Source organism: Pinus tabuliformis, chromosome 8 (assembly GCF_031772625.1).
Source record: "Pinus tabuliformis cultivar Carrire ecotype Pingquan chromosome 8, CPIR1, whole genome shotgun sequence".
In the NCBI taxonomy this organism is placed as follows: Eukaryota; Viridiplantae; Streptophyta; class Pinopsida; order Pinales; family Pinaceae; genus Pinus; species Pinus tabuliformis.
In genome coordinates, this window is record NC_142294.1 from 1,660,248,264 (window position 1) to 1,660,272,584 (window position 24,321).

The 24,321-nt window shown below is 44.0% G+C and overlaps 1 protein-coding gene across 2 annotated transcripts in view; it reads left to right on the plus strand.

The window, feature by feature from the left end:
- The window catches only part of LOC149242561 (Major facilitator superfamily protein), a 278,196-nt gene that overhangs the window by 171,343 nt on the left and 82,532 nt on the right, over window positions 1-24,321 (plus strand). For both annotated transcript variants that reach the window (XM_089374282.1, XM_089374281.1), the window contains 2 exons: window positions 9,248-9,341; window positions 9,461-9,617. In XM_089374282.1, the coding sequence (XP_089230408.1) occupies window positions 9,248-9,341; window positions 9,461-9,617 (251 nt within the window). The remainder of the gene's footprint in view (window positions 1-9,247; window positions 9,342-9,460; window positions 9,618-24,321) is intronic.

Consider the following 24,321-nt stretch of genomic DNA (forward strand, 5'->3'; position numbering starts at 1 on the left):
CTTAGCAGGGAGTTCAGGTACAGGGAGCAGGACCTCAGGGTTCTGGATTCACTGGTATAGGAGGTACTTTAGTGTTACTGACATTTGGGGCACCAGTGGCGAGTTCAATGAGCACTTCTTTAGGGAGTCCATTGGTATAGAGTTCACATGGCACTTCAGCTGACATAGGCACATATGTCGGTACAGGTTCTTCAAGGACAAGTGCTAGTACAGGCACACTAGGTTCAGTTGGAAGACCTTCTGGTTCATCATACTAGGGGGCAGAGGATGAGGTTCCCTATGGGGAAGCTTCTTCAGGGAAGACAAGGCCCAAGTGGCTTTAAGACACCTTCAAGAAAGCGGAGTCCGTTGATCCTTCGAAGAGGGTGAATAGGAAGAGTGTGCCACCTGAGCGGTTTTGCAGTTATGTAGCCAAGGCTACCAACATTGTTGACTCTGAGCCTACTAGCTATGAGGTGTTGAAATTTCTAAGTCTGACACGTCAGAAATTCCTACTGCATTATCTAGTTTATTATCTCCTACTTGTTCTTTCCATTAACAAGATATTTATAAATATAAATACCGAAATGAACACAAATGCAGACTCAACACATATACAGATCAACAACTAAAATAATTGAGACAATCACACAAGGGACACCATTATTTTTGGACAATCGTACCCGGAAAAACCCAATGTGGGAAAACCGGTGTAGCAGATATGAGGGTTTTATTATTATGCAGTTTCTGAATACAACTAGGGTGCCAGAAATGGCTCACCCTTAAGAGAATTTCCTTGGCAAAAGTACCTCTCCTCGGAGACAGATTTTCTGGATGATCACCCACCGGATAATCTATCCCACAGCAATTATGACAGCTCCTTAGCTGGACAACGAAAGCTGCTCCAAGCTTATCCACTGCTCCGCATCACCCTCTCAACTCCAGTCTGCCCCTCCAAAATCTCTAGCACTGCCTCTTGCCCTTGTATTAGCTCTGCTAGCCTCTGTGCAGCTATTGCTATGTCAACCACTTGGCTCTCTATGTCAGACCTCTGGCCCTCTGCGTCACCCACGCTGGCTTCCTTAGCCTCTGCGTCAGCCTTCCCAGGCTTTGCGCTGTCTCTCTGGCACTATCTTTGCCTCTTTGCTATGTATTCTCAGCCTTCTGCCGAACTACCCCTCGCTGCAACAGATCACTGGTTCGATTCTCTCAGCAAACCCCGCTCTAGAAATCGAACTGACTAATCAATTTTGGTGTATCTCCAACTGACCCTCAAGCCTCCTCTTATACTTTTCTTGTTGAGTCTTCAATGGCCAAGATTAGTCCCTAATCAACGAATAAGATTAGATTTGGCTTGATCCTCGTCTCTTAGAACTCTCTCACCCATTTCTTATTAATACAAATTAATATTTTTATTTTCCTAAGTCTAGACTTAGGAACCCATTAAAAATATTAATTATTTTAATAACTCCTCATCCGGGTGGAATTTCCCCAAACGATTTCTGGGTCTTGGAGATCTTATGTGCCTTAGCCTCTCCACCAATTTTCATGGCTAAAGCACATCTGATACTACCATAAATCAACACTCCCTCTTAGCGAGAAATGTGCTCTAGTAATGCCTCACCATAGAAACATCACGTTGATCTTCCACATCGGTACCTATGCTAATGCTTGGCCTGCTGCCTTACATCCTCTGCACTGCTGCTTCCTGTACTGCTGCCCATGACACTGCGACTGCCACTGCCACATCTGTACCGCAACTCCCTCTCAACATGCTGCCCATGCTGCCCCTAGCACTGCCACTACTAATTGCTGCACTGCAACTCAGTTACTGAGAAGTAAGTAACTGTCTTCTCCCAAACACTGACATCCTGGTTAGTCTGGAAGCCTCGTGATGCTGAAGCTGCCTCTGCTGCTATCCTATGCTCCCTCTGCTGCCATTACGCTGCTGCAAACACCTTTGTGCCTCTCGCACTGCTGCAACCTCCACTGCGCTGCCTCATATTTCTGCACTCTAGCCCTGCCTTGCTGCTCCACCACACTTTGCTCCACCCGACATCTGTCATCATGCTACTGTCGTTAAGGGCTCTCATAGCTGGATGTGATCCAAGAGTTTGGGTACCTCAAGGATCCTGCACCTTGTATGTAGTCCTCCTGACTACAACTCGATGTCTCCCCACCTCTTCTCTAGAGGTGCATGAGCACTCATGGCACAATCGTCATCAGTCTCGACCTCTTTCTCCACCTTAGCTGGAGCTGCCTTTGAATTGGAAGCCTCTCCCTTGTTTTTCTTCCTGGGACACTGGGATGCATAATGTCCCAGCTCCCCACATTGGAAGCACTTCACCTTGGAGATGTCCTTCTTCTTCCTCCTCTTTCTTGATTCAACCTCCCTTTCCACTACTCCCCACCTTGGTCATCCTCCTGATCTCTTCTTGGCGAAGAGTTGCCCACATCTTCTCCCAATCGGGAAGACTAGCCCTGCCCAAAATACTTTGGACAAATGTCTCCCACTCCTCGGAGACTGCATTCAGGGCAATCCTGACCATAAATTCTGGATCCAGTGTAGACCCCATGGAACTAAGCTAGTTGCGAATCTCCTGCAACCTGAGAAGGAATGGATCTATCTACTCTCCCTTCTGCATTTGATACGACCACCACTGTTTCTCCAATAGCATCTTCCGCTGCACGGAAGAGCCCTGGTATGAGGTGGTCAGGGTGTCCCACATCTCCTTTGTTGTGTTCTTTTTAGCAATATGTGCTATGACATGATCTTTGACCCCGTCTAGGATCATGCACTTCGCCCTCGTCATTGCATCCTCATACTTCTCGTTCTCAGCTGGGTCAACTGGGATAGTCACAGTTCTCAAGGCAAAGTTCTTGATGCGATGTCGATCTAGGACTACCAGGATCCTGGCCTTCCAGATGACAAAGTTGGAAGCCCCATCCAACCTGTCCTGATCCCTTAGTCCATTCACTGCCATTTTAGCTCCTCTTCTGGATTCCCTCTGAGTCTTGACTTTCCTTTTGGAAATATCCCTCTAAGTCTTGATTTCCCTCCTATAAATCCTTTGGCCAGCTGTCAAACCGCTCCTCTCCAATCCTCCTTGCAACTGTAACTCGGATCTGTATTTCTTGGCTGGAAATCCGTCAGGGTAGTGACTCCCTCTACCTTGGTTCTGTCTCCATAGACACTATTCTGCTTCGACAGAAACAACGTCCCACTAGCTCCTCAAATCACAATTTGCCCACATCTCCCCAAGCCCCAACAACCGAAGAAACTGAGCCTTTTAGGCTCTGCGCAATCCCAACAACGATTGAATCTGCACCTCTTGGCCACAATGTTGCTCCTTCCTGGCTGAGAAAGATGACCGAACACTGCATAGGTCTGATTTGCTCCTCTCTGCCTCTGCACTAACCCTCCTCCTGGCTTGAAATGATGACGTAGGCTCTGAGTCACTTCCTCTCTAGCTGCTTCCGCTCTGGAACAACTTTGTCTCTCGGGACTGCTGCTACTGCTGCAAATTCTTCAGATTATTGCTGGTGCCTTCAGTTCTCCTGTGATCTTCTATACTCTGATACCATGTTGAAATTTGTAAGTCTAACACGTTAGAAAGTCCTACTGCATTATCTGGTTTATTATCTCCTACTTGTTCTTTCCATTAACAAGTTATTTATAAATATAAATACCGAAATAAACACAAATGCAGCCTCAACACATATACAGATCAACAACTGAAATAACTGAGACAATCACACAAGGACACCGTTAGTTTTGGACAATTGTCCCTAGAAAAACCCAATGCATGAAAATTGGTGCAACATATATGAGGGTTTTATTATTGTGCAGTTTCTGAATACAATTAGGGTGCCAGAAATGGCTCACCCTTCAGAGAATTTCCTTGGCAGAAGTGCCTCTCCTCGGAGACAGATATTTTCGCTGATCACCCACTAGATAATCGATCCCACAACAACTACGACAACTCCTTAGCTGGACAACGAAAGCTGCTCCAAGCTTATCCACTGCTCTGCGTCACTTCAAGGGACTGCGTCACCCTCTTAGCTCCAGTCTACCCCACCAAAATCTCTAGCGCTGCCTCTTGGCCCTGCGTCAGCTCTGCTAGCCTTTGCACAACTACTGCTGCCTTTGCATCAGCCACTTGGTTCTCTGCATCAGCCCTCTGGCCCTCTGCATCACCCATGCTGGCCTCCTCAGCCTCTGTGTCAGTCCCAACTGCCTCTGCATTAGCCTTCCCAGGCTCTGCGCTGTCTCTCTCGCACTATCTCTGCCCCTCTGCTATGTATTCTCGGCCTTCCACTGAACTGTCCCTCGCTGCAATCACTGGTTCGATTCTCTAAGCAAACCTCGCTCCAGAAAATCAAACTAACTGACCAATTTTGGTGTATCTCTAACTGACCTTCGAGCCTCTTCTTATACTTTTCCTGTTGAGTCTTCAACGACCGAGATTAAGTCCCTAATCAATGGCTAAGATTAGATTTGGCTTGATCCTCGTCACTTAGAACTTTCTCACCCATTTTTTATTAATACAAATTAATATTTTTATTTTCCTACATTTAGACTTAGGAACCCATTAAAAATATCAATTATTTTAATAACTCCTCATCTCGGTGAAATTTCTCCAAACGATTTCTGGGACTTGGTGATCTTATGTACCTTAGCCTCTCCACCAATTTTCATGGCTAGAGCACATCTGTTGCTACCACAAATCAACATGAAGAGGTTTCCATCCAGGAGGTATGGAGAGAGGCTATGGTGGAGGAGTATGCCTCTATCATTAAGAACAATGTTTGGGAATCGATGCGTAGGCATGTGGGCAAGTCAGTTGTGACTTCCAGGCGGCTCTACAAGATCAAGCATGCTGCGGATGGCAGCATTGAAAATTTCAAGGCGAGGTTTGTGGCTAGAGGGTTCTCACAGATAGAGGGAGTTGACTATGATGAGACCTTCGCTCCCTTAGCTTGTTACACTTCTATCCGGTCCCTTATTTTTATTACTGCAAAAATGGGTTGGCAGATCCATCAGATGGATGTGAAGACCACATTTCTGAACAGTGTTATAGAGCAGGAGGTGTATGTTGAGCAACCATAGGGCTTTGAGGTACTTGGGCGGCAGACCCATATATAACGGTTGAGGCGAGCACTCTACGGACTTAAGCAAGCTTCGAGAGCTTGGTATTCGAGGATTGATACTTACTTGCAGCAGATGGGTTTCACGAAGAGTGATGCAAATTCGAACCTATACTACATTGTTATAGGAGATGATCCGCTCATTCTTGTGCTGTATGTTGATGACTTTTTCATTATTGGGATAGAGAGACTGATTAGTGGTTGCAAGGAGGATCTTGCTATGGAGTTCGAGATGAAGGACATTGGGCTGATGCATTACTTTTTGGGGCTTGAGGTGTCGCAGGAGGAGGGGCATATCTTTCTGGGGCAGGGGCAGTATGCTGTGGATGTGTTGAGCAGATTTCCCATGGCAGACTGTAGACCCATGTCTACACCTATGATCACCAATTGGAAGAAGCTTCATGCTTCATATTCTAGTTTGTTGGATCCCACATTCTATAGGCAATTTATTGGGTCCTTGATGTATCTGGTCAACACTAGGTCAGATATATGCTTTGCAGTGAACACACTTAGCCAGTTCATGGTTGAGCCTAGGAGGGCGCATTGGGTAGCTGCAAAGCACATTCTTCGCTATGTGTAGGGGACTGTTGATTATGGTCTGGACTATAGGCGGGGAGATGGAGTGAGGTTGGTAGGTTACACAAATTCAAATTGGGCAGGGTATGCTTCTGACAGGAAAAGCACTTCAGTGTGTTGCTTCGGATTGGGTTTAGCAGTTGTGTCGTGGTTCAGTCGAAAGCAAAAGTCAGTTGCTTTGAGCTCTCCTGAGGCTGAGTATATGGCGGCTAGCCAGGCTAGTTGTGATGCCATTTGGCTTCGCAAGTTGTTGTATGGCCTATTTGATCAGGAGTTGAGATCGACTATTATTCAATGTGATAATTAGAGTTGCATTAAATTCACAGAGAATCCAGTGTTTCATGACAGGTCAAAACACATTGACATCAGATATCATTTCATCAGGGACTATGTTCAGAAGGGGGCAGTGAAGTTGGAGTATATATCAACAGATGAGCAGGTGGCCGATGTTCTCACGAAGTCCTTGCCAAGAGGCAAGCATGTCCATTTCAGGGACAAGATGGGTGTGGTGAGAAACACTTTCCTCGGTAAGAGGGAGTGTTGATTTTAATGTACCTTGGACAAGTGGTTTCCCATGGGTTAGTCTCTACCTAGGGAAAAGTGTCCAAAATAATTCTTTTCCTAAGTGTGACTTTATAAAGTGAAAGTGACTTTATAAGTGGTAAAGTCAATGTTAAATTATAAAGTGAAAAGTGACTTTAGACATAAAGTACAATGTGGGTACTTTATTTAATGGGTGAGTTAAAAAATAGAAAGTGAGAATTAAATGCACATTTATTCTCATCCCTTGATCTAAATGAATTTGAGCCATTAGATCTTAGGGTTATGCAAAAGTCATTTAGGGAAACAAAAGGGGGAAAAGAAAAGAGAGACTGCATTCATTCTTCGTGAGCAAAATTGGAGAAAGGAGGCTTAGAGCTGGAAAAAATTTCTGAAGGAGAAATTTGTTGCAGTAAGCTAAAGGAGTGATTTCTGGGCAAAGATGGACACGGAAATCAAGGCATGGAATATAACAGAAGGTACAGTACGAACAACTTTTAATGCTGTGAATTGCATGCCGTTCAAGAGAAGTTTTTGAGATTTTTTTTGAAAAATCAGTATAGTTCGTATAGCGGTACCGAAATCCGTATAGTCCGTACGGAATCTGTAAAGTACAGTCCGTATCCATACAGTACATATTTTCAGCTTCAAGTGGGCATGAAAATCTAGACAAAGTGGGCACAGTTTTCAAGGAGTTTTGGGCTGAAGAGATAAGTTGTATTTTGCTGTTTTTTTTGTCTGCAAATGTATTTTTCCTGAACTTGAAAGATAAATAAATTTGAAGAGCTCTCTAACAGGTTTTCCTGGAGAAGATTGAAGTGGTTTTGCTTGGGTCTAAGTTGACCAAAAATTTGTGTGTATTTTTATGTGTGTTGCTGGTCTGTTTATGTCCATATTAATTTTCAGCATGTGTTGACAGTTCCATGTGTTTTAATCTGAAAATTTCATTTCTAGAATTTTATATGTTGAATGTATGTTTATGGGAAGGGCATTTAACTGAATGGGAATGATAAGGTGAAACTAAAGCTGGGTTGGGGTTGCAGGAAACTTTTTAGTCATCAAATTTCAACATTTTATATATCGATTTTATTTTCATATTTATGTAGCAATGTGTTCGTTTGATGTTGATGTTGTTTTAGAAGTAAAAAAGTAATATATATTATTTTTTAAAGTTCTCGATAATTTCCGATAATTTTTATATTTTCCCCAATATTGCCGATAATTTAAATTTTGGACCCCAACGATAAATTGCCAATAACGATAAATGTAACATTGTTTTGAATAGCTTAGAAAGAATTCGTGCTAGGCCTTCTTATAGAGATAACATTTTGAGGGTGTTTAGCTGTGGCTGCCTGTTGAATTTGTAAGTCTGTTGCCTAGTTATGACTTCTACTTTCATTTTGATAGTGATGTTAAAGTTCAACTAGTTGAGGGAGCACCGTGGAGGGGTTCTGGTATGTGTGGGAAGAGGAAAGCTTTGGTTTGTTCAAAATGTTCTTCATCAAAATATAGCTCTGTTACACGGGAACCGCTCCCAAGAGTTGGGAAACCCATTCCAATGGTTTCCGCTCTCCCGGGAGCTTTGGAAATGTATGGGAACGTTCCCTTTTCAGGGTGAGCTGCAATGGGAGCTTGGGAAAGTTCCAGGAGCTTTGAAGACTTTTTTTTGGAGTTCTAGCATTCCCTGGGGTTGGGAAATACAAAATTGGTAGAGAAATATGTTGAACTGCAGACAAAACATGAGCCTAAGTTGAAACCTTCGCAGCAAGAACGTCATCCTTAACAACGATATCCTTATTTGATAAACTGGAGCAATCTCTTGATGGGTTAAGGAAGCGTGTGGCACCTCGATGTAAGGGTGATATCTGGGATGTCATGCTGATGAGTATTTCTTTTGTTGTTTATGTATATATATCGCAGAAGATTGTGTGTGCATATTGTATGTGGCAGTCAATGCTTAAACATTAGAGTTGCTTTACTTTTTCTCTTAAGAATAACTAGAGAAACATATGTAAAATTGTTCCTTTGTATTTTTAAGCCAGATTGTTTCAAAGACTCGTCATGTGTCATAATGAACTTGACATTTTAATATTATATATATATATAAGAGAGAGACACCCAAAGAACATATTTATATATAAGAGAGATTATATATTATATATTTAAATTGATTTTAATATTTGAATGTTTTGATTCAAAATTAATTTTGATTATTATATAAATTATATAATTAATTTTTAATTTTTAATTTTTTTATTATATAATATTACTGCTCCCGATTAGCCATTTCCTGTAAATTTTGGGGAAACCTCTAGCCGTTCCCGACACCCGTACCCAAGTTCCCAATGTTCCCTAGTTCCAGAAACTCATGCAACATAGAAATGTAGGCAAAAGGGTGCGGGGTTTTCTGTGTTAGCATAATTGTTTTTTTTCATTTTCTTTGTGGGGTTGGGGTGGTGTTAGATTAATCTGTTAGATTATTTCAGGGTTGAAGTGGAGTGTTAGAATAATAACCACACTCAAATAATCATGTAAACACTTGTGTTGGTACACATATATGTTGGTCAGTAATGTGGAGTCCATTGCATGGTGTCTCAATAACTTCCAATTATTTGGATATGTATTGAAATGCGACTGTACATTAGTAAAACACCTGTTGTTATATACTTCTTCTCTGTTTCTTATCGTCTCTTCTTCGACAAAACAACTATATGTAGCCACTGTCTAGTAAGCCTTTCCACTAATGTTTATTTGTTTCCTAGATACTGTTTGGTGAAATATTCTTGTGTATATATCTAGAGATCTGATGCATGACCTTTACCCATTTTTGACAAACTGTAATCATAGCTGTGCTGCTAAGAGTATTACTCTGACTTGATCACTGAAAATTGAAATTTCTACTAAACTCTGTACAATTGTTTCAGTAGTTAGAATTTCAAGGGTGCCATTTTTCTATTTCTGGATATTTAAAATTAGCATAAACTAATAAGCAACTTATATATAGGTGGAGGACAATGTTCTATGTTGCAAGTGTTCCAGGGATTCTATTGATAATTGGAATGCAATTTGCAGCTGAGAGTCCTCGCTGGCTTGGTAAAGTAGGTAATAGTGTTCATTGGAACTATTTTTTTTGTGCATCTATGGTTCAGATGTTGCTTTTCAGATTGTAAATCTTAGAATCTTCACATGCTATTCCAATAGAACTGTTCTGATGTAGATGGGAAAATGGGAAGAAGCCAAGACAATCATTTCTCAGCTGTGGGGGAACTCTCAGGTTAAGAGTGCTATAGAAGAGTTAACAGGAATAAACAACTTGGATGGCAATTGTGAAGAGGCCAACTGGTCCGAGTTACTCACAAAAAGGCACTTTAAAGGTGACTATACTTTGTCATTGCTATTTTCTAATACTTCACCCCTTTTTCAGTTTAGTCCAGTTAAGTGATGCCTAATTATTTCAGTTGAGATATGAGTATATACTATAAAGTGGTGTTTTAGTCCTGTTGACAAGATGAAAAGGAACATATGAAACCTTTTCTCATCCCTCTATAAGCATTTGCAGGTTGACATTCATTTATTTGTGGTCATCAGATTACTTAATGTTAGAAGTACTGGGAAATGTATTAAAAAAAAAAGAATGGTAGTTAATTTTAGCTCAAAGAACATAAATAATGTGTACACCATACATGTCAGTTCGATATCCGGATTTAAATCTCAGCTCTTTGTTATGAGTTGCTGCTTCAAACAATAGAAAATTCTTACATGCATTCATAAATGTTGAATGAACAATGTCAGCTAAAGACACATTCTTTAAAAGGCTTGTTGCATGATACTCTAATTTTTCTGTTTGCCAAACGGAAATTTTGCTTTATTTGTGGGATTGAATCCTAGAGAATTACAGGGATAACTTGTTACACATTGTATTGGTGCTTAATCTTTAATTTTAATCTTTGGAATGCTAATCTACTAATTTATCTTGAAAAGAGGACAAAGTCCATGGTATTACATACAGAAGTAAGATTCGATATATAACTGCACAAAGAGATATGGGAACAATAGTAAGACAAAGGTTAAGAACTAACAACATTTCCAGAATCTAAGGTACTCACCTCTTAAGTTTAAATCTTCTTATCCATCCATGCATAGAATATTGCAATACTCATTTTGGAGGACATCCAGAGTACCACTGGTGTGAAACAGGCATGCTCCCTCTCCCACACTCTTTTTGGGGTCTATATTGATGAATTTGAGCACTTCATCAAGGAGAATCCACAAGTGGATGATTATTTCCCTCCTTTACTAGGTCCCAATTTCATTCCTCTTGTTTGTGAGCAGTGTGGTCACACTGGCTTGTACTCTTGAGGATTTACAATGACTGCTAGATGCCCTAGATCAGTTTTGTAACCTTTGACAGTTGATGTTATAGCTTAGTAAAATGAATATTATGGTCTTTAATACTACTAACCAGGCCCTCTCTAGCCTCCATTTTACCTTCAAAAATAAAATAGTGGAGATCAGTAAACATTATATGTATTTATGAGCCTAGTTTGTTGGTCTTGCTTACCAACCTTGTGTCTGCAAAGGTTATGCTTCCTTGGTGGTGCTTTGAGAGATGATGCTTCCAAATTCATTTCCAAAATATGCCATAAAAATGAAGCTATTTGACTCATTGGTTAAACCCAGAATGGTTCTAAGATATGGGAACTTGGCCTAGGTTACACGAAGTGGGATTGTTAGGAGAGATCATCGATGATTATGTTTTAGTATCTCATTTGTTACTAATGAATTGCCCCCCTGCAACATTATTCATCTTAGAGTTTGGAGCTTCCTGTCCTCGTCTTGACACCACCTTCAAGGTTGTTACTCATCTCCATAGACTGTGCTAGACGGAAGACACTCCCTTAGGCCGGGACAAATACCCTTTTTTAGCCCTTTGTTCCTTTGAGAGATTAACTTTCTGGACTGGTCAGGTAGATGACCTTGTTAGTTTGCAAAGGGTTATTCTTTTTTGGAGAATGTTGACATTTCTCTTGATCGTTTGCTTCCATACAAGACATTTCTTGATGCTTTCACCCTCCCGTATTTAGAGGAGCCTATCATAACCATTAGGAGTGACATTGATCCGGATTTAAACAGGAACGCAATAAAATACAAAGATAACCATAAAGACAGATATGCAGCGGAACTAATACCTCAATTCATTACTGTCAAATACTGAAATATGCTTACAAACAGAAATGGAAATAAACCAGCTAGGGCGATGGTAGCTTATCTCTGAGAAGAGATGTGGTGGCTACATGCCTCTGAACTGTCTTACAATGAGGCTCGAAGGCCTATTTATTGTTGAGAAACAATAGAAAACCCTTCACATTCCAAAACCTAACCCTAGAAGATGAAACACCAAATTGTGGGCCCCGTTTTTGGGTAAGTTGGTACATCAACTTCCCGGGGTCGCGAATTGGTCGTACTATCTCCGTTTGACGTGCATGATAGCCCGTTGGAAAGATCTCTCCGAGGACTACGACGGAAAAGACGATTTTTATCCGAAAAATTGCTGGCGGTGGATTTCCCAAAAAACGTCGTTTAGGGCCTCAAAACGGCTCCGGAAGTTTAGGACCCGAAAAACTGCTAAAAATAGTAAACTGTGCTATAATTAAGGAAACTGAAAAAAACTGTAAGAAGTACTAGAGGGGATCCAAGTGGAATTAGCGGGTGGCCACCAATATTCATCTGGATCATTCCTCCCCCCTTAGGAAGCAATGGTCCCCATTGCGTTGAGTTCCTCCATGAGATGAGGGAACTTCTGCTGCACTTGGTCCCTGGTGAGCCACTTGCCCTGGTGAAGGAGTTGTCCTGCTTTGACAACTCGATACCGTTGGATATTCTGCTGGCGAGTGTGTTTGATCTGTGTGTCCATGATCCGATCAGTTGCAGCTTGTTCCATGCAAGCTGGATTTAACTCTGTGGGTGTGAGTTGTTCTGCAATGTCGGACGTGTCTAGTAATGGTGGAAAGTATGGCCGAAGGCGGTCGACATTGAACACCGGGTGCAGGCCAAGGAATGGGGGAATGCTGAGCTCAAATGCATTGTCTCCCACAACCTTGGTAATGGTGTAAGGGCCATATCGGAGTGGTCTGAGTTTCCGATCGGCTCCGGTAAGGCGTTCCTTTTGCAAATGCAACCAGACTTTGTCGCCCACTTGAAACTTGTGTAGCACCTGATGTTGATCATGTCGCTGCTTGTACTTGGCATTTGATTTCTCCAGAATGTCATGGACCTGCTGGCGAATATGTTGGATGTGCTCAATGAAGCTGTTTGCCTTATCTGTTTCAGAACGGACATGAGCAGAATCTGCGTGAGTAGCTGCAAATGGCATGGCCACATCGATGGGACATAGTGGCTGGAATCCCAATCCCACCTGACAAGGGCTGTGGCCAGTCGAGCTGTGGAGAGCCTGGTTGTAGCTGTGCTGAACATAGGGGAGGCTCTCGTCCCATGTGCGTGGATGCTTTGAGTTGTACATGCGTAGAATGTGTACGATCATCCTGTTGATGACCTCAGTCTGGCCATCAGTTTGAGGATGGAAGGCTGTGGACTTAGTGAGTTTGGTGTCCAGCATCGACCAGAGGTTAGACCAAAATGTACTGAGGAACCTGCTGTCCCGATCCGAAATGATAGACTGTGGGATCCCAAAGTGTACCCATACTCGTTCAAAGAAGAGTTTAGCAGTGGCTTCTGCTGTGATATTCTTCTTGCAGGCTGCCATAATGACCATCTTCGAGAACCTGTCGACGACCACAAAAACATAGTCATTTCCATGCCTAGTGGAAGGGAGGCCTGACATGTAATCCATGGAGATGGATTCCCAAGGTCGACTAGGGGTAGGCAGCGGGGTATAGAGGCCTTGCTTCTTGATGGTCGGTTTGGCAATGGCGCAAGCAGTGCATGATCTGACGTACTTCTCGACATCCTGTCGAAGATTTGGCCAATAGAAATATTTCTGCAGTACTGCCACCGTTTTTTTCAACCCCAAAATGCCCAACGGCCTGACTGTAGTGTGCTTCCCAGATCATCTTGGCACGCTCGCTTGAAGGAACACAAAGGTGACCCAGGTGGCATAACAGGTCGTCCTGGAGGTGAAAATCTGGAACATGTTGACCCTCCAAGAGTGTCTGGTATGTGTCCATGAATTCTGGGTCGCTTTTGTAGAGCAGTGGCCAATCAGAAGTCTCGTGCCCACAAGAGTTGAGCACGGTGGTTAATGCCATGATCGGTGGTCGACTGAGGCAATCTGCGACATTATTGGTGCTGCCCTTCTTATACTTGATATTCAAATGGAACTGTTGCAGGTATGTGGACCACTTCTGATGGCGATCATTCTGCAATTTCCCTTGGGTCTGTATGAACTGCAAGGGTCGGTGGTCTGTGTGGATGACCGTTTCCTTCCCCAAGGTGTAATGCTTCCATTGTCGACAGGCCTGCACAATGGAATACATCTCTTTGTCATAAGTGGGATACTTCCGGACTGTGTCTGAAAGTGTCTCGCTGTGATATGCCACTGGATGCCTGTGTTGAGTAAGGACTGCCCCAATAGCATAGTCAGAGGCATCTGTCTCGACCTCAAATGGTTGTTGCAAGTCTGGTAATGCAAGAACTGGTGCTGTGCAGAGTCGATCTTTCAACTCTGTGAATGCCTTCTGTTGAGATTCGGACCAATTTTTTTTTGCTTTCGCTCCTCCCTTGGTGACCTGACTCAAGGGCCAAGTGATATGAGAAAATCCCAACATGAACCTGCGGTAGAAGTTGGCAAGGCCTAGAAAGTTGCGAAGCTCTGTCAGAGTGGTTGGAGATGGCCAATCCCGAATGACTTGGATCTTGGCTGGATCCACATGCACCCCCCGTTCATCAATAATGTATCCCAGATACTGAACCTGGGTCATGCCAAAAGTGCATTTCTCCAAATTGGCACATAACTTGTGTTGTCGCAGTGTTTGGAGAACCTGCCGGATGTGGTGGAGGTGCTCTTCCCAAGTCTTGCTAAAGATCAAGATGTCATCCAAGTATACCACTACAAATGAGTTGGTGAATGGCCGCAATATGTCGTCCATTAGCCTCATGAAGGTTGCAGGAGCATTCGTCAATCCGAAAGGCATAACCAACCATTCGAAAAGGCCCTCCTTGGCTTTGAAGGCAGTCTTCCACACATCGGAGGGTTCGATTGGTACCTGGTGATATCCTGACTTCAAATCAATCTTGCTGAAATATTTTGCCCCCTTTAGTTGGTCCAGGAGGTCATCAATCCGTGGGATTGGGTACCTATTACGGACAGTGATCTTGTTCAGCCCCCGATAGTCAATACAGAGTCTCCAAGTCCCATCCTTCTTTTGTACCAGCACGATCGAGCTCCCACAGGGCGATGAACTCGGACGGATGTGACCTTTTTACAGCAGCTCCTGAATCTGCCTCTTGATTTCATCGTTCTCCAGAACAGAGCGCCGATAGATTGGTCCATTGGGCAGCGGCGAACCTGGGGTTAGATCAATGGAGTGCTTGACCTGACAGTGCAGAGGAACCCCTGCGGGGAGGTGAAGATGTCCTCATACTCCTCCACGACCTTTTCCATCTGTAGTTGTCGTGCGGAGGGGCCCTGTCTGGAGGTCGTGGCCACCGTCTTCTTCTTTTCTTGAGGGCGTATCATCAGGAAAACAAACTTCCCGGTTTTGGAAATGAGCTTACTGCATTGTTTTGCAGTAACCAAAGAGATGGCGGTAGGCGGTGCTACCTCTGGTATCCTATACAACTTATTTCCCAAAGTAACAATAACAGCACGGGGCCTTGACTCATACACAGCATGTCGCTTCCACAAGTATGGTTGTCCTAATAACACATCACAAACTTCAAGGGGTGCAATGTCACACAATACCTCATCCGTGAAGGGCTTGATGTTGTATGGAAGGCGACACTGTTGGCTCACGCGAAGATCCCGTCCTTGGTGCAGCCACCCAATGGTGTATGGTTGTGGATGTGCTGTGGTCGGTAAGCCCAGCCGTTTCACGACCTCTGTCGAAATGAGGTTCTTTTGTTCCCGCTGTCGACAATGAACTGTAGCGGGGAGCCCTTTACTCACATCTGGGAGTGGAAGAGACGCTCCTCCTCCTCTGGATCTTCAGGTTCCTCCTTCTGGATCTTCGTGGTGGCAACAGTGGCGTTGGGCTCCGCATCGATAATCTGCTTCCCTTTGTCATTCCCCTTATCGAGTTCTGACTCAGAGTCAGAACACGCATCTGATTCTGAAACCTTTAGCTCGGCCACCAGTGACTGCTTGGCCCGACACTCACTTGTGTTGTGAGTGGAGCTCTTATGGAACTCACACCACTTTCCGGTGTCCTATTTCGGCTTCGTGGCGCTGTTCTTTGCTTGCAGCTTTGGCGGGTTGTCTTGGGCCGCCCCGCCTTGGCTTTGTCCTTGGTTCTGCGGTTTGGGGGCACCTTTCCCTTGTTTCAGATTCGCAGACCCAAAGTCTCGCTTCTTCTGTTTAAACTTTTGCTCGACCTTGACGGCATATCGGTATGCCATGCCGAGCGAGGAGATGTTCAAGAATTCTATTTCTTCTTGGATGTACTTGTGCAGGCAGCCACGGTATTTTAGTAGCAAATGCTGCTCTGTATCCTTGATACCCAACTTTGTGCGAAGGGTATGGAAAATATTGGTAAACTCTGGTATGTCTTGGTCCCTTCCCTGCCGTAGCGTGGTCCACTTTATGTATTGATCCTCATAGCTTCCGACAGGGTAGTACTGCTCCTTGATGGCATCTCAGAATGAATCCCAAGTCGGTGCGACTGAAAATAGTGAGCCTGTATTTTCATCTTTCTCTTCGCAGTAGGTTTCCCACCAATCCTTGACGTGGGGGGCTACTTTGAGAAGAGCGAAAATAATCTTTTCCCGACTGGAAAAATCATGAACAGAAAAATAACCCTCTAGCACATTTAACCATTTATCGACGGCATCTGCGTCTATCTGACCCTCGAATATGGGGATTTCAAAATTAACTTGTACCTTAAATGGTGTGGCGTTTCCAGAGTTGCTGTTGGAAGCCGATGCGTCGCCCCTGGGTAGCCGCTGAAGGATTTGAGCAAAGTTGTCCATCATCGCGTTCTTTTGTCGCTCGAGGGCTTCTTCGAGCAAGATTTTGATAGGATCTCCTGCCCCCTCGTCTTTCTTTTCATCCGCCATGGGAGGCCGTCGGGATTTGCGAGGCTGGTCTTGCAAAGGTTCGACCAGTTCAAGCGCTAACTCCTTATATCTTGACCTCGTTGGGGACATGCAAAGAAAAACAGAGAAGAAAAGCAGACCGCTCTGATACCACTGATCCGGATTTAAACAGGAACGCAATAAAATACAGAGATAACCATAAAGATAGATATGCAGCGGAACTAATACCTCAATTCATTACTGTAAAATACTGAAATATGCTTACAAACAGAAATGGAAAGAAACCAGCTAGGGCGATGGTAGCTTATCTCTGAGAAGAGATGTGGTGGCTACATGCCTCTGAACTGTCTTACAATGAGGCTCGAAGGCCTATTTATTGTTGAGAAACAATGGAAAACCCTTCACATTCCAAAACCTAACCCTAGAAGATGAAACGCCAAATTGTGGGCCCCGTTTTTGGGTAAGTTGGTACATCAACTTCCCGGGGTCGCGAATTGGTCGTACTATCTCCGTTTGACGTGCATGATAGCCCGTTGGAAATATCTCTCCGAGGACTACAACGGAAAAGACAATTTTTATCAAAAAAATTGCTGCGGTGGATTTCCCAAAAAACGTCGTTTAGGGCCTCAAAACGGCTCCGGAAGTTTAGGACCCGAAAAACTGCTAAAAATAGTAAACTGTGCTATAATTAAGGAAACTGAAAAAAACTGTAAGAAGCACTAGAGGGGATCCAAGTGGAATTAGCGGGTGGCCACCAATATCCACCTGGATCAGACATCCATGAGAGCTATGTGTAATATTCTTAATAGGACATTAACAGTGAATAACAGAAAACATGTAACATGAACAACATTTAAAATTTGCATGTACACACACAAATATCAGTTACACAAATGATGGCACCAAAAACAGAGTTTTTATTATATATCTGAGCTGAATGAGTACAATATAGTCCAAGAAAGACGAACCTTGGCTTGCTACAACAAGCAAAGCAAAACGCAGGTTGAGAATTCGCTGCCGAAGTGTTGGAACATCAACCCATCAAAGCTTTGTGTAGACCCAAAAATTCCTGCTACGGCTGCTGGAAGAAAATGATGATATCTGCCTCCACTATGCTCAGAATCTCCTAAAATTGTAGCTAGTGCCTCTCCACAAATAACTTAGCAAAACCCAGAAAAGAATTTGCCATAGACCAACCAACCGGATGTTGAAAATTTAACTAGTACCGGTCTTCATAATTGTTGTCTAGTTCATGACATGATGTAATACATATGTATTTGTACAGAGAAGAAAAAAATTTATTGTAAAGATAAAAGAAAATTATTTTTAAGCATGGCTTTTGTTACCCACCACCTGTGGGTAGTGTATATAGGAGAAAATATTTCTGCTAGATGGTCCTCAGCTGGCAGCTAGCAGCCCCTTACAGCCACCAGATAGCTTGATGTGCCATTATCTCCGCCACCTGAGCCAGCCATGTGGTCTCTCGCCCACTTATTATGATTATATGTTTGAAGGTGGGCCTCACGACCCCGAAGGTATGGCTCTATCATTAGTGTAGTTGAGTAATTTTCCTTACTTGTCATGGGCAATTTTGGGCATGGATTGGTGGGGCGATTCGGTGGAAAGAGTGGCCTAGGTTCGCACTCTTGTTCCTACTGCCCAATTTTTTGGTTAGCCTTGTATCCTAGTCCCATGGGATCTCTTTTATTGGCCACAAGCTTTAGGGTTGGCCCTGCATGGGAAATCTTGATTTTGGCTGCGTGGTCCAACTTCCCGACATCATGTACATCATTCCCTTCCACTCATTTTAGCCCCTTTCATCTTTTTTCCCATCCAGGTCCACATTTGTCCACTCGGTCCACATAGGGTTAGCCTCCCCCTCCCGTTGTCTGCACCTTGGGTTGGGCCTGGAACAATGCCTGAAGGTTGATGTAGCTAAAAAGAAAAAGCATAATTTGGCCACTCTCAACAGGAAATGTACCACAAAATGCAAAAGATGGTCGGGACATACAAACTTAGCACATGGGCAAAAGCCAAACATGAGCTCTACCCCTTATCCATGGCCATCACCCTGGTTCCCATGGGCCCTATTTGAGCCCCATCCATCATTAAGGAACCCATGATTATCTCGACCATTGGTGAGCGATGAATTGCCCCACCTTAATGTTGGAATTTCTAAGTCTAACTCTTAGAAACCCTTCATGTACTTTCCTGATTTATTTTTTCCTACTTGTTCTGATTAATTAACAAGTTATTTACCATGTAAATACTGAAAATAAATACAAGTACATGCTCAACACATTACAGATCATCAACTGAAGGAAACAAAACAAGCACACAAGTGACACCGTTGTTTTTGGACCAATGTCCCCGGAAAAACCCAGTGTGCGAAAACCGATGCAGCTACCTGCGGGTTTTAATTATTAAGCAGTTTCATAATACAATCAGGGTGCCAAAACTGGCTCACCCAACAGAGAATAATCTTGGTAGTAGTACCTCTCATTCGTAGACAGATGTTCCGGTTGAAACCCTGGATAAACACTCTAACAACTCCTAGCTACAATCTGCCCCACGAAAACCCCAGTGTTAGCCTCTAAGGATTGCATAAGCCCTTTCTGGCCCAGCGTCTACCCTGCATCACCCTAGCTCACCCTGCGTCAGCCCTTAGAGCCTTTGCGTCACCCGCGTTGGCTCTCTGAGGCATTGCGCAACTCTTGGCTACCTCTGCGTGAGCCCTGGCTGGCTCTGCGTGAACCTCTGGCTGGCTCTACGTCCCTCTCTCTCAGCTTCTGCGGTGATCCTCCTGGTACTATCTCTGCCTCTCTGCTTCTGTATTCACTGCCCCTTAGCTGCGACTTTGATCACTCTTCGACTTCCTCAGTAAACCTTGCCCCAGAAAATCGAAATCTTGATCAACTCAGTGTGTTCTCCAAGTGACCCTCAAGCCTCCTTTTATACTTTTCTTGTTGACAGTTCAACGGTCGAGATTAAGTCCCTAATCAATGACTAAGATTAATTCTGGCTTGATCCATGACTTTTGGACCATTCTAACACAATTTTATATTAATAGTAAATAAACATTAATATTTTATTTTCCCTAAGTTTAGATTTAGGGACTCCATTAAAAACATTAATTATTTTAATATCTCTCAAACTGTTTAGAATCTGCCCAAACCATTCATGGGTATTGGAGATCTCATGTGCCTTAGCCTCTCCACCAAGTTTCGAGGCTAGAGCACATCCAATGCTACCCCAAATCAACAATCCCTCTTAGCAAGGACTATGCTCTAGTAATACTCCTAACTGAGCGTCACCCTGATCATCCAACATCGATCCTTATGCTGATGCTAGGCTTGCTGCCCAACATCCTCTGAAGCTGCTACATCATGTACTATTACCCATGGCCATGCCATTGCCACTGTTGCATCTGTACAACAACTCCCTTTGCATCCGTGCTACTACCCATGGCTCTGCCACTGCTACTGCTGCATCTGCATTGCAATCCCTCTCATCATGCTGCCCATAGCACTGCCACTGCTAACTGTTGCACTGCAACTCAGTTACTGAGAAGTAAGTAATTGATCTCCCAACTCTGACATCTCTGTCAAGCTAGAGACACCCTCGATGCTGAAACTCCCTCTGTCGCTGACAAGTGCTCCCTCTTTGACCTCTGTGCTGCTGCAACAACTCTATGCATCTCGCACTACTGCCTCATGCTATCCTGGGAATCCTGCATTGTAGCTCCCTCTGATGCTCCATCTGCATCTGTCTCTACTGACATCCACCAATACTGCTACTCCTCTTCGGGGCTCCTGTAGCAAGGTATAATCCAAGAGGCTGGGTACCTCGAGGATCTTGCCCCTCATCGCCTGTAGTTCGTCTGACTACAGCTCGATGTCTCCCCACTTCCTCTCAAGTGGCGTGTGAGCACTCATGGCACAGTCATCATCTGTCTCCACTTCCTTCTCCGCCCTTGCTGGCACAACCTTGGTCTCGGAAGCCTCTCCTTTGCTCTTCTTCCTCGGACAGTGGCTCGCATAGTGATCCAGTTCCCCACAGCTGAAGCATTTGACCTTGGAGAGGTCCTTCTTCTGTTTCTCCTGTTTTCCCTCAGATGCTAGGGCAACATTCTCTTCTTCCTCCTTGATTCTGATCCCCTTGCTGCTGCTTCCCGCCTTGCTCAGCCTTGTGATCTCTTCTTGGCAAAGAGCCGCCCACATTTCCTCCCAATTTGGAAGGGTTGCCCTACCCAGTATGCTCTGGACAAACACCTCCTAGTCTTTAGAGACTGCGTTCAGGGTTGTTCTCACCATCAATTCTTGATCCGGTGTGGCCCTTATGGAAGTCAACTGATCTCGGATCTCCTTCAATGGATCGAGGAAGATGTCAATCTGTTCCCCTTTTTGCATCTGGTATGACTGCAACGGATTTTCAAGTAGCATCCTTCTTTGCACATAAGTGTGCTGGTACAATTTCTTTAGGGCCTCCCACATCTTGCCGTGTCTTTTTTGGCAATATGTGGTACTACATGGTCCCTGACCTTGTCAAGGATGATGCTCTTGGCCCTCACCATTGCCTCCTCGTACTTGTCGTTTTCAGCTGGGTCAACTAGGATTGCTATCGTCCTCAAGGCGAAGTGCTTGACACGATTCTTGTCTAGAACAGACAAGATTTTGGAGTTCTAGACTACGGAGTTTGGGGCTCCGTCCAGTTTGTCCAGGTCTCTTACCCCGTTCACTGCCATCTCGCTGCTCCTTTACTTCTCTCCCGGAAGTTCTTGGTTTGACTCCCTCTAACCCTCGATTTCCCTCCTGGAAACCCTTCTGCCAATGTCGAGATTGTTTATTTGGGGTAGCATCGGATGTGCTCTAGCGACGAAAATTTGTGGAGAGGCTAAGGCACATGAGATCTCCAATACCCAGAAAGGGTTTGGGCAGATTCTAAACAGTTTGGGAGATATTAAAATAATTAATATTTTTAATGGAGTCCCTGAGTCTAAACTTAGGGAAAATAAAATATTAATGTGAATTAATATAAAACTGTGTTAGAATGGTCCAAAGTTCATGGATCAAGCCAGATCTAATCTTAGCCGTTGATTAGGGACTTAATCTCGTCCGTTGAGTTGTCAACGAGAATAGTATAAGAGGAGGCTTGAGGGTCACTTGGAGAACACACCAAGAGATTAAGATTTCGACTTTCTGGGGCTGGGTTTGCTGAGAAAGTTGAGAGAGTGATCAGAGTTGCAACTGAAGGGCAGTGAATACAAAAGCAGAGAGGCAGAGATAGCACTGGGAGGATTAGTGCAGTAGCCGGAGTGAGGGATGCAGAGGCAGCCGGGGCTCACGTAGAGGTAGCCAGGAGTTGCACAGTGTCTCAGAGGGTCAGCATGGGTGACGCAGAAGGTCAGAGGGTTGATGCAGGCCAAGTCAGAGTGACGTTGGGCTAACGCTGGGCCAGAGAGAGGCTGACGCAGTCCCTAGAGGCTGACGCTGGGGTTTCGTGGGGCAGATTGGAGGTGTGGAGCCGCCGGAGTGTTTATCTGGGGTTTCAGCCGGAATATCTGCTTCCGAGTAGAGAGGTATTACTGCGAAGATTTTTCTCTGTTGGGTGCGTTGGATTTGGCACCCAGATTGTATTCTGAAACTACTTAATAAATTGAACCCTCAGATAGTTGCACCAGTTTTCTCGCATTGGGTTTTTTTGGGGACATTAGTCCAAAAACAACGGTGTCACTTGTGTGCTTGTTTCTATTTCCTTCAGTTGATGATCTGTAATGTGTTGAGCATGCATTTGTACTTATTTCCAGTATTTACATGGTAAATAAATTGTTAATTAACAAAACAAGTAGGTAGGAATAAATCAGTAAAGTGCATGAAGGGTTTCTAACGTGTCAGACTTAGAAATTTCCAAAGTGCATGATGTATTGAGCTCTAAGTGCTCTAGGGGGGCGCGTGGTACTTCTTGGAGCAACATATGGCCACAGGGTAACTTACCATCCCCTGTTGGTGCACTTTGTACAGGGTAAAAGGTTCAACCTTCCCCTGACACCCCATGGCAACTATGGAACAGGATGATTAGTTCTCTTGTGGGCCAGGATGATTCGTTCTCCATGGTGATTGTGGAACAAGATGATTCGTTCTCCTGTAGGCCAGGATGATTAGTTCTCCGTGGCATCCACTGGATAGGATGATTAGTTCTCCTGTCGAGGCATCCTACCCATGTAGTCTGGGACTCATGGGAAGTACCTCTCATTTGATCAATGAACAGGGAAATGAGGATAGGTACCATAGTAGTTCTATCGATGGACGCATCATTGTATCTACCGTACTCCCTATGCTAGGATGACCTCCATTGATCTGGGATCAATGATACTAGTCTGGGACCAGTGAGAGTGGTACACCCTTTGAAACTGACTTCGGGTAAGTAGAGGACTGGTCTGGGACTAGTGAAAGTGGTACACACTCCAGACTGACTTCGGGTCAGTGGAGGATAGTATGAGACATCCTCGATCACATCTTCTTCTTCATAGTTCGAGCAGAGTAGAATAGAACAAAGCAAAGCAGAGCAGAGCAGGGGCCAAGCTGTACAAGGCAGTGCATTTGATGGATGAATGGTAGCGACGGTTAGACAAATTGCAGATGGAGTTCTCCCAGTTGAGAGGGAGTGTTAAAATTGGCAACTAGGGCCAAACTCCATGTGGGTCACCTTATTCATGGTTGATAATATTTTTCCTAGATTCCTCTCATCGAGAGGTGTAGGATTGATCTAAAGATCACCAGATTCCGATAAATATTTATGGAGATAGGAATTTATTTTGATTATTGACAAATTATCAAAGTCTGCCAGCACCTTATGTAGGCTCAAACGCTCAACAAACACATCTATTCACCTTCAACGTTTGGATAGAAATACGGGATGACTCCTCCTCATTTGGTCACTTACTTCTCATCATATCTCTCTCTCTCTCTCCTGCGCAGAAAGGCTCTCTCTCACACTCGAGCCGAAACAGGTTGTTCGAAGTCTTGGACTAGTGCACGGCGAAATCTTGGACTGGTGCACGGTGAAGTCTTGGACTGGTGCACGGCGAAGTCTTGGACTGATGCGCGGCGAAGTCTTGGACTGGTGCACGGCGAAGTCTTGGACTGGTGCATGGCGAAGTCTTGGACTGGTGCGCGGCGAAGTCTTGGACTGGTGCATGGCGAAATCTTGGACTGGTGCATGGTGAACGAATCACAGTAGAGACTTGACGAGTTTGATCTAGGGTTTTCTGTTGTTGATATAAATCAGATCTTTGTACTATTTCTCTCTGCTGAATTATTGAAGATAAAAGAAGATTTGATCAAAGGGTTTCCCCATATTGGGGTTTGTCCCTGGCTAGCCGCCACATCTTGTGTCTCTTGTCTTGGCTTGTTTTTTGTTGATCGTTCAAATGTTCTATCTGCACTTTACTTAATGTACATGTGTGCTAATCTGTGGATAATAATAAGAAAGATAAGTAAATTGCTCTAAGCATAGAACATACCATAACTTAATAATCTTTCATATCTCCAAGGCCTTCATAGGTGTCAAGGGTCCTTCCTTCCTTTGTCAGAGTTGTTCTGCCTTCTTTGGGGAGATATCTTCAATGGTTTTTTGTCAAATAGTGATTCTTTGTGATCATGGTGTTCTTCACATGCTTGATCTCTTTCTTCATTTGCTTCTTCTTGGATAGATTGGTCAACCACCTTATGCTCCTTGTGAGAGCATTTCTTCATTGCTTGCTTCCTGGACTGGTCATCATTTCTTCTTGCTTCTTAGTCAGCGATATTATACTCCTTATGTGAGCATATTCTTTTGTTGACCTTCATTGCGATATAGTACATGCCTTCA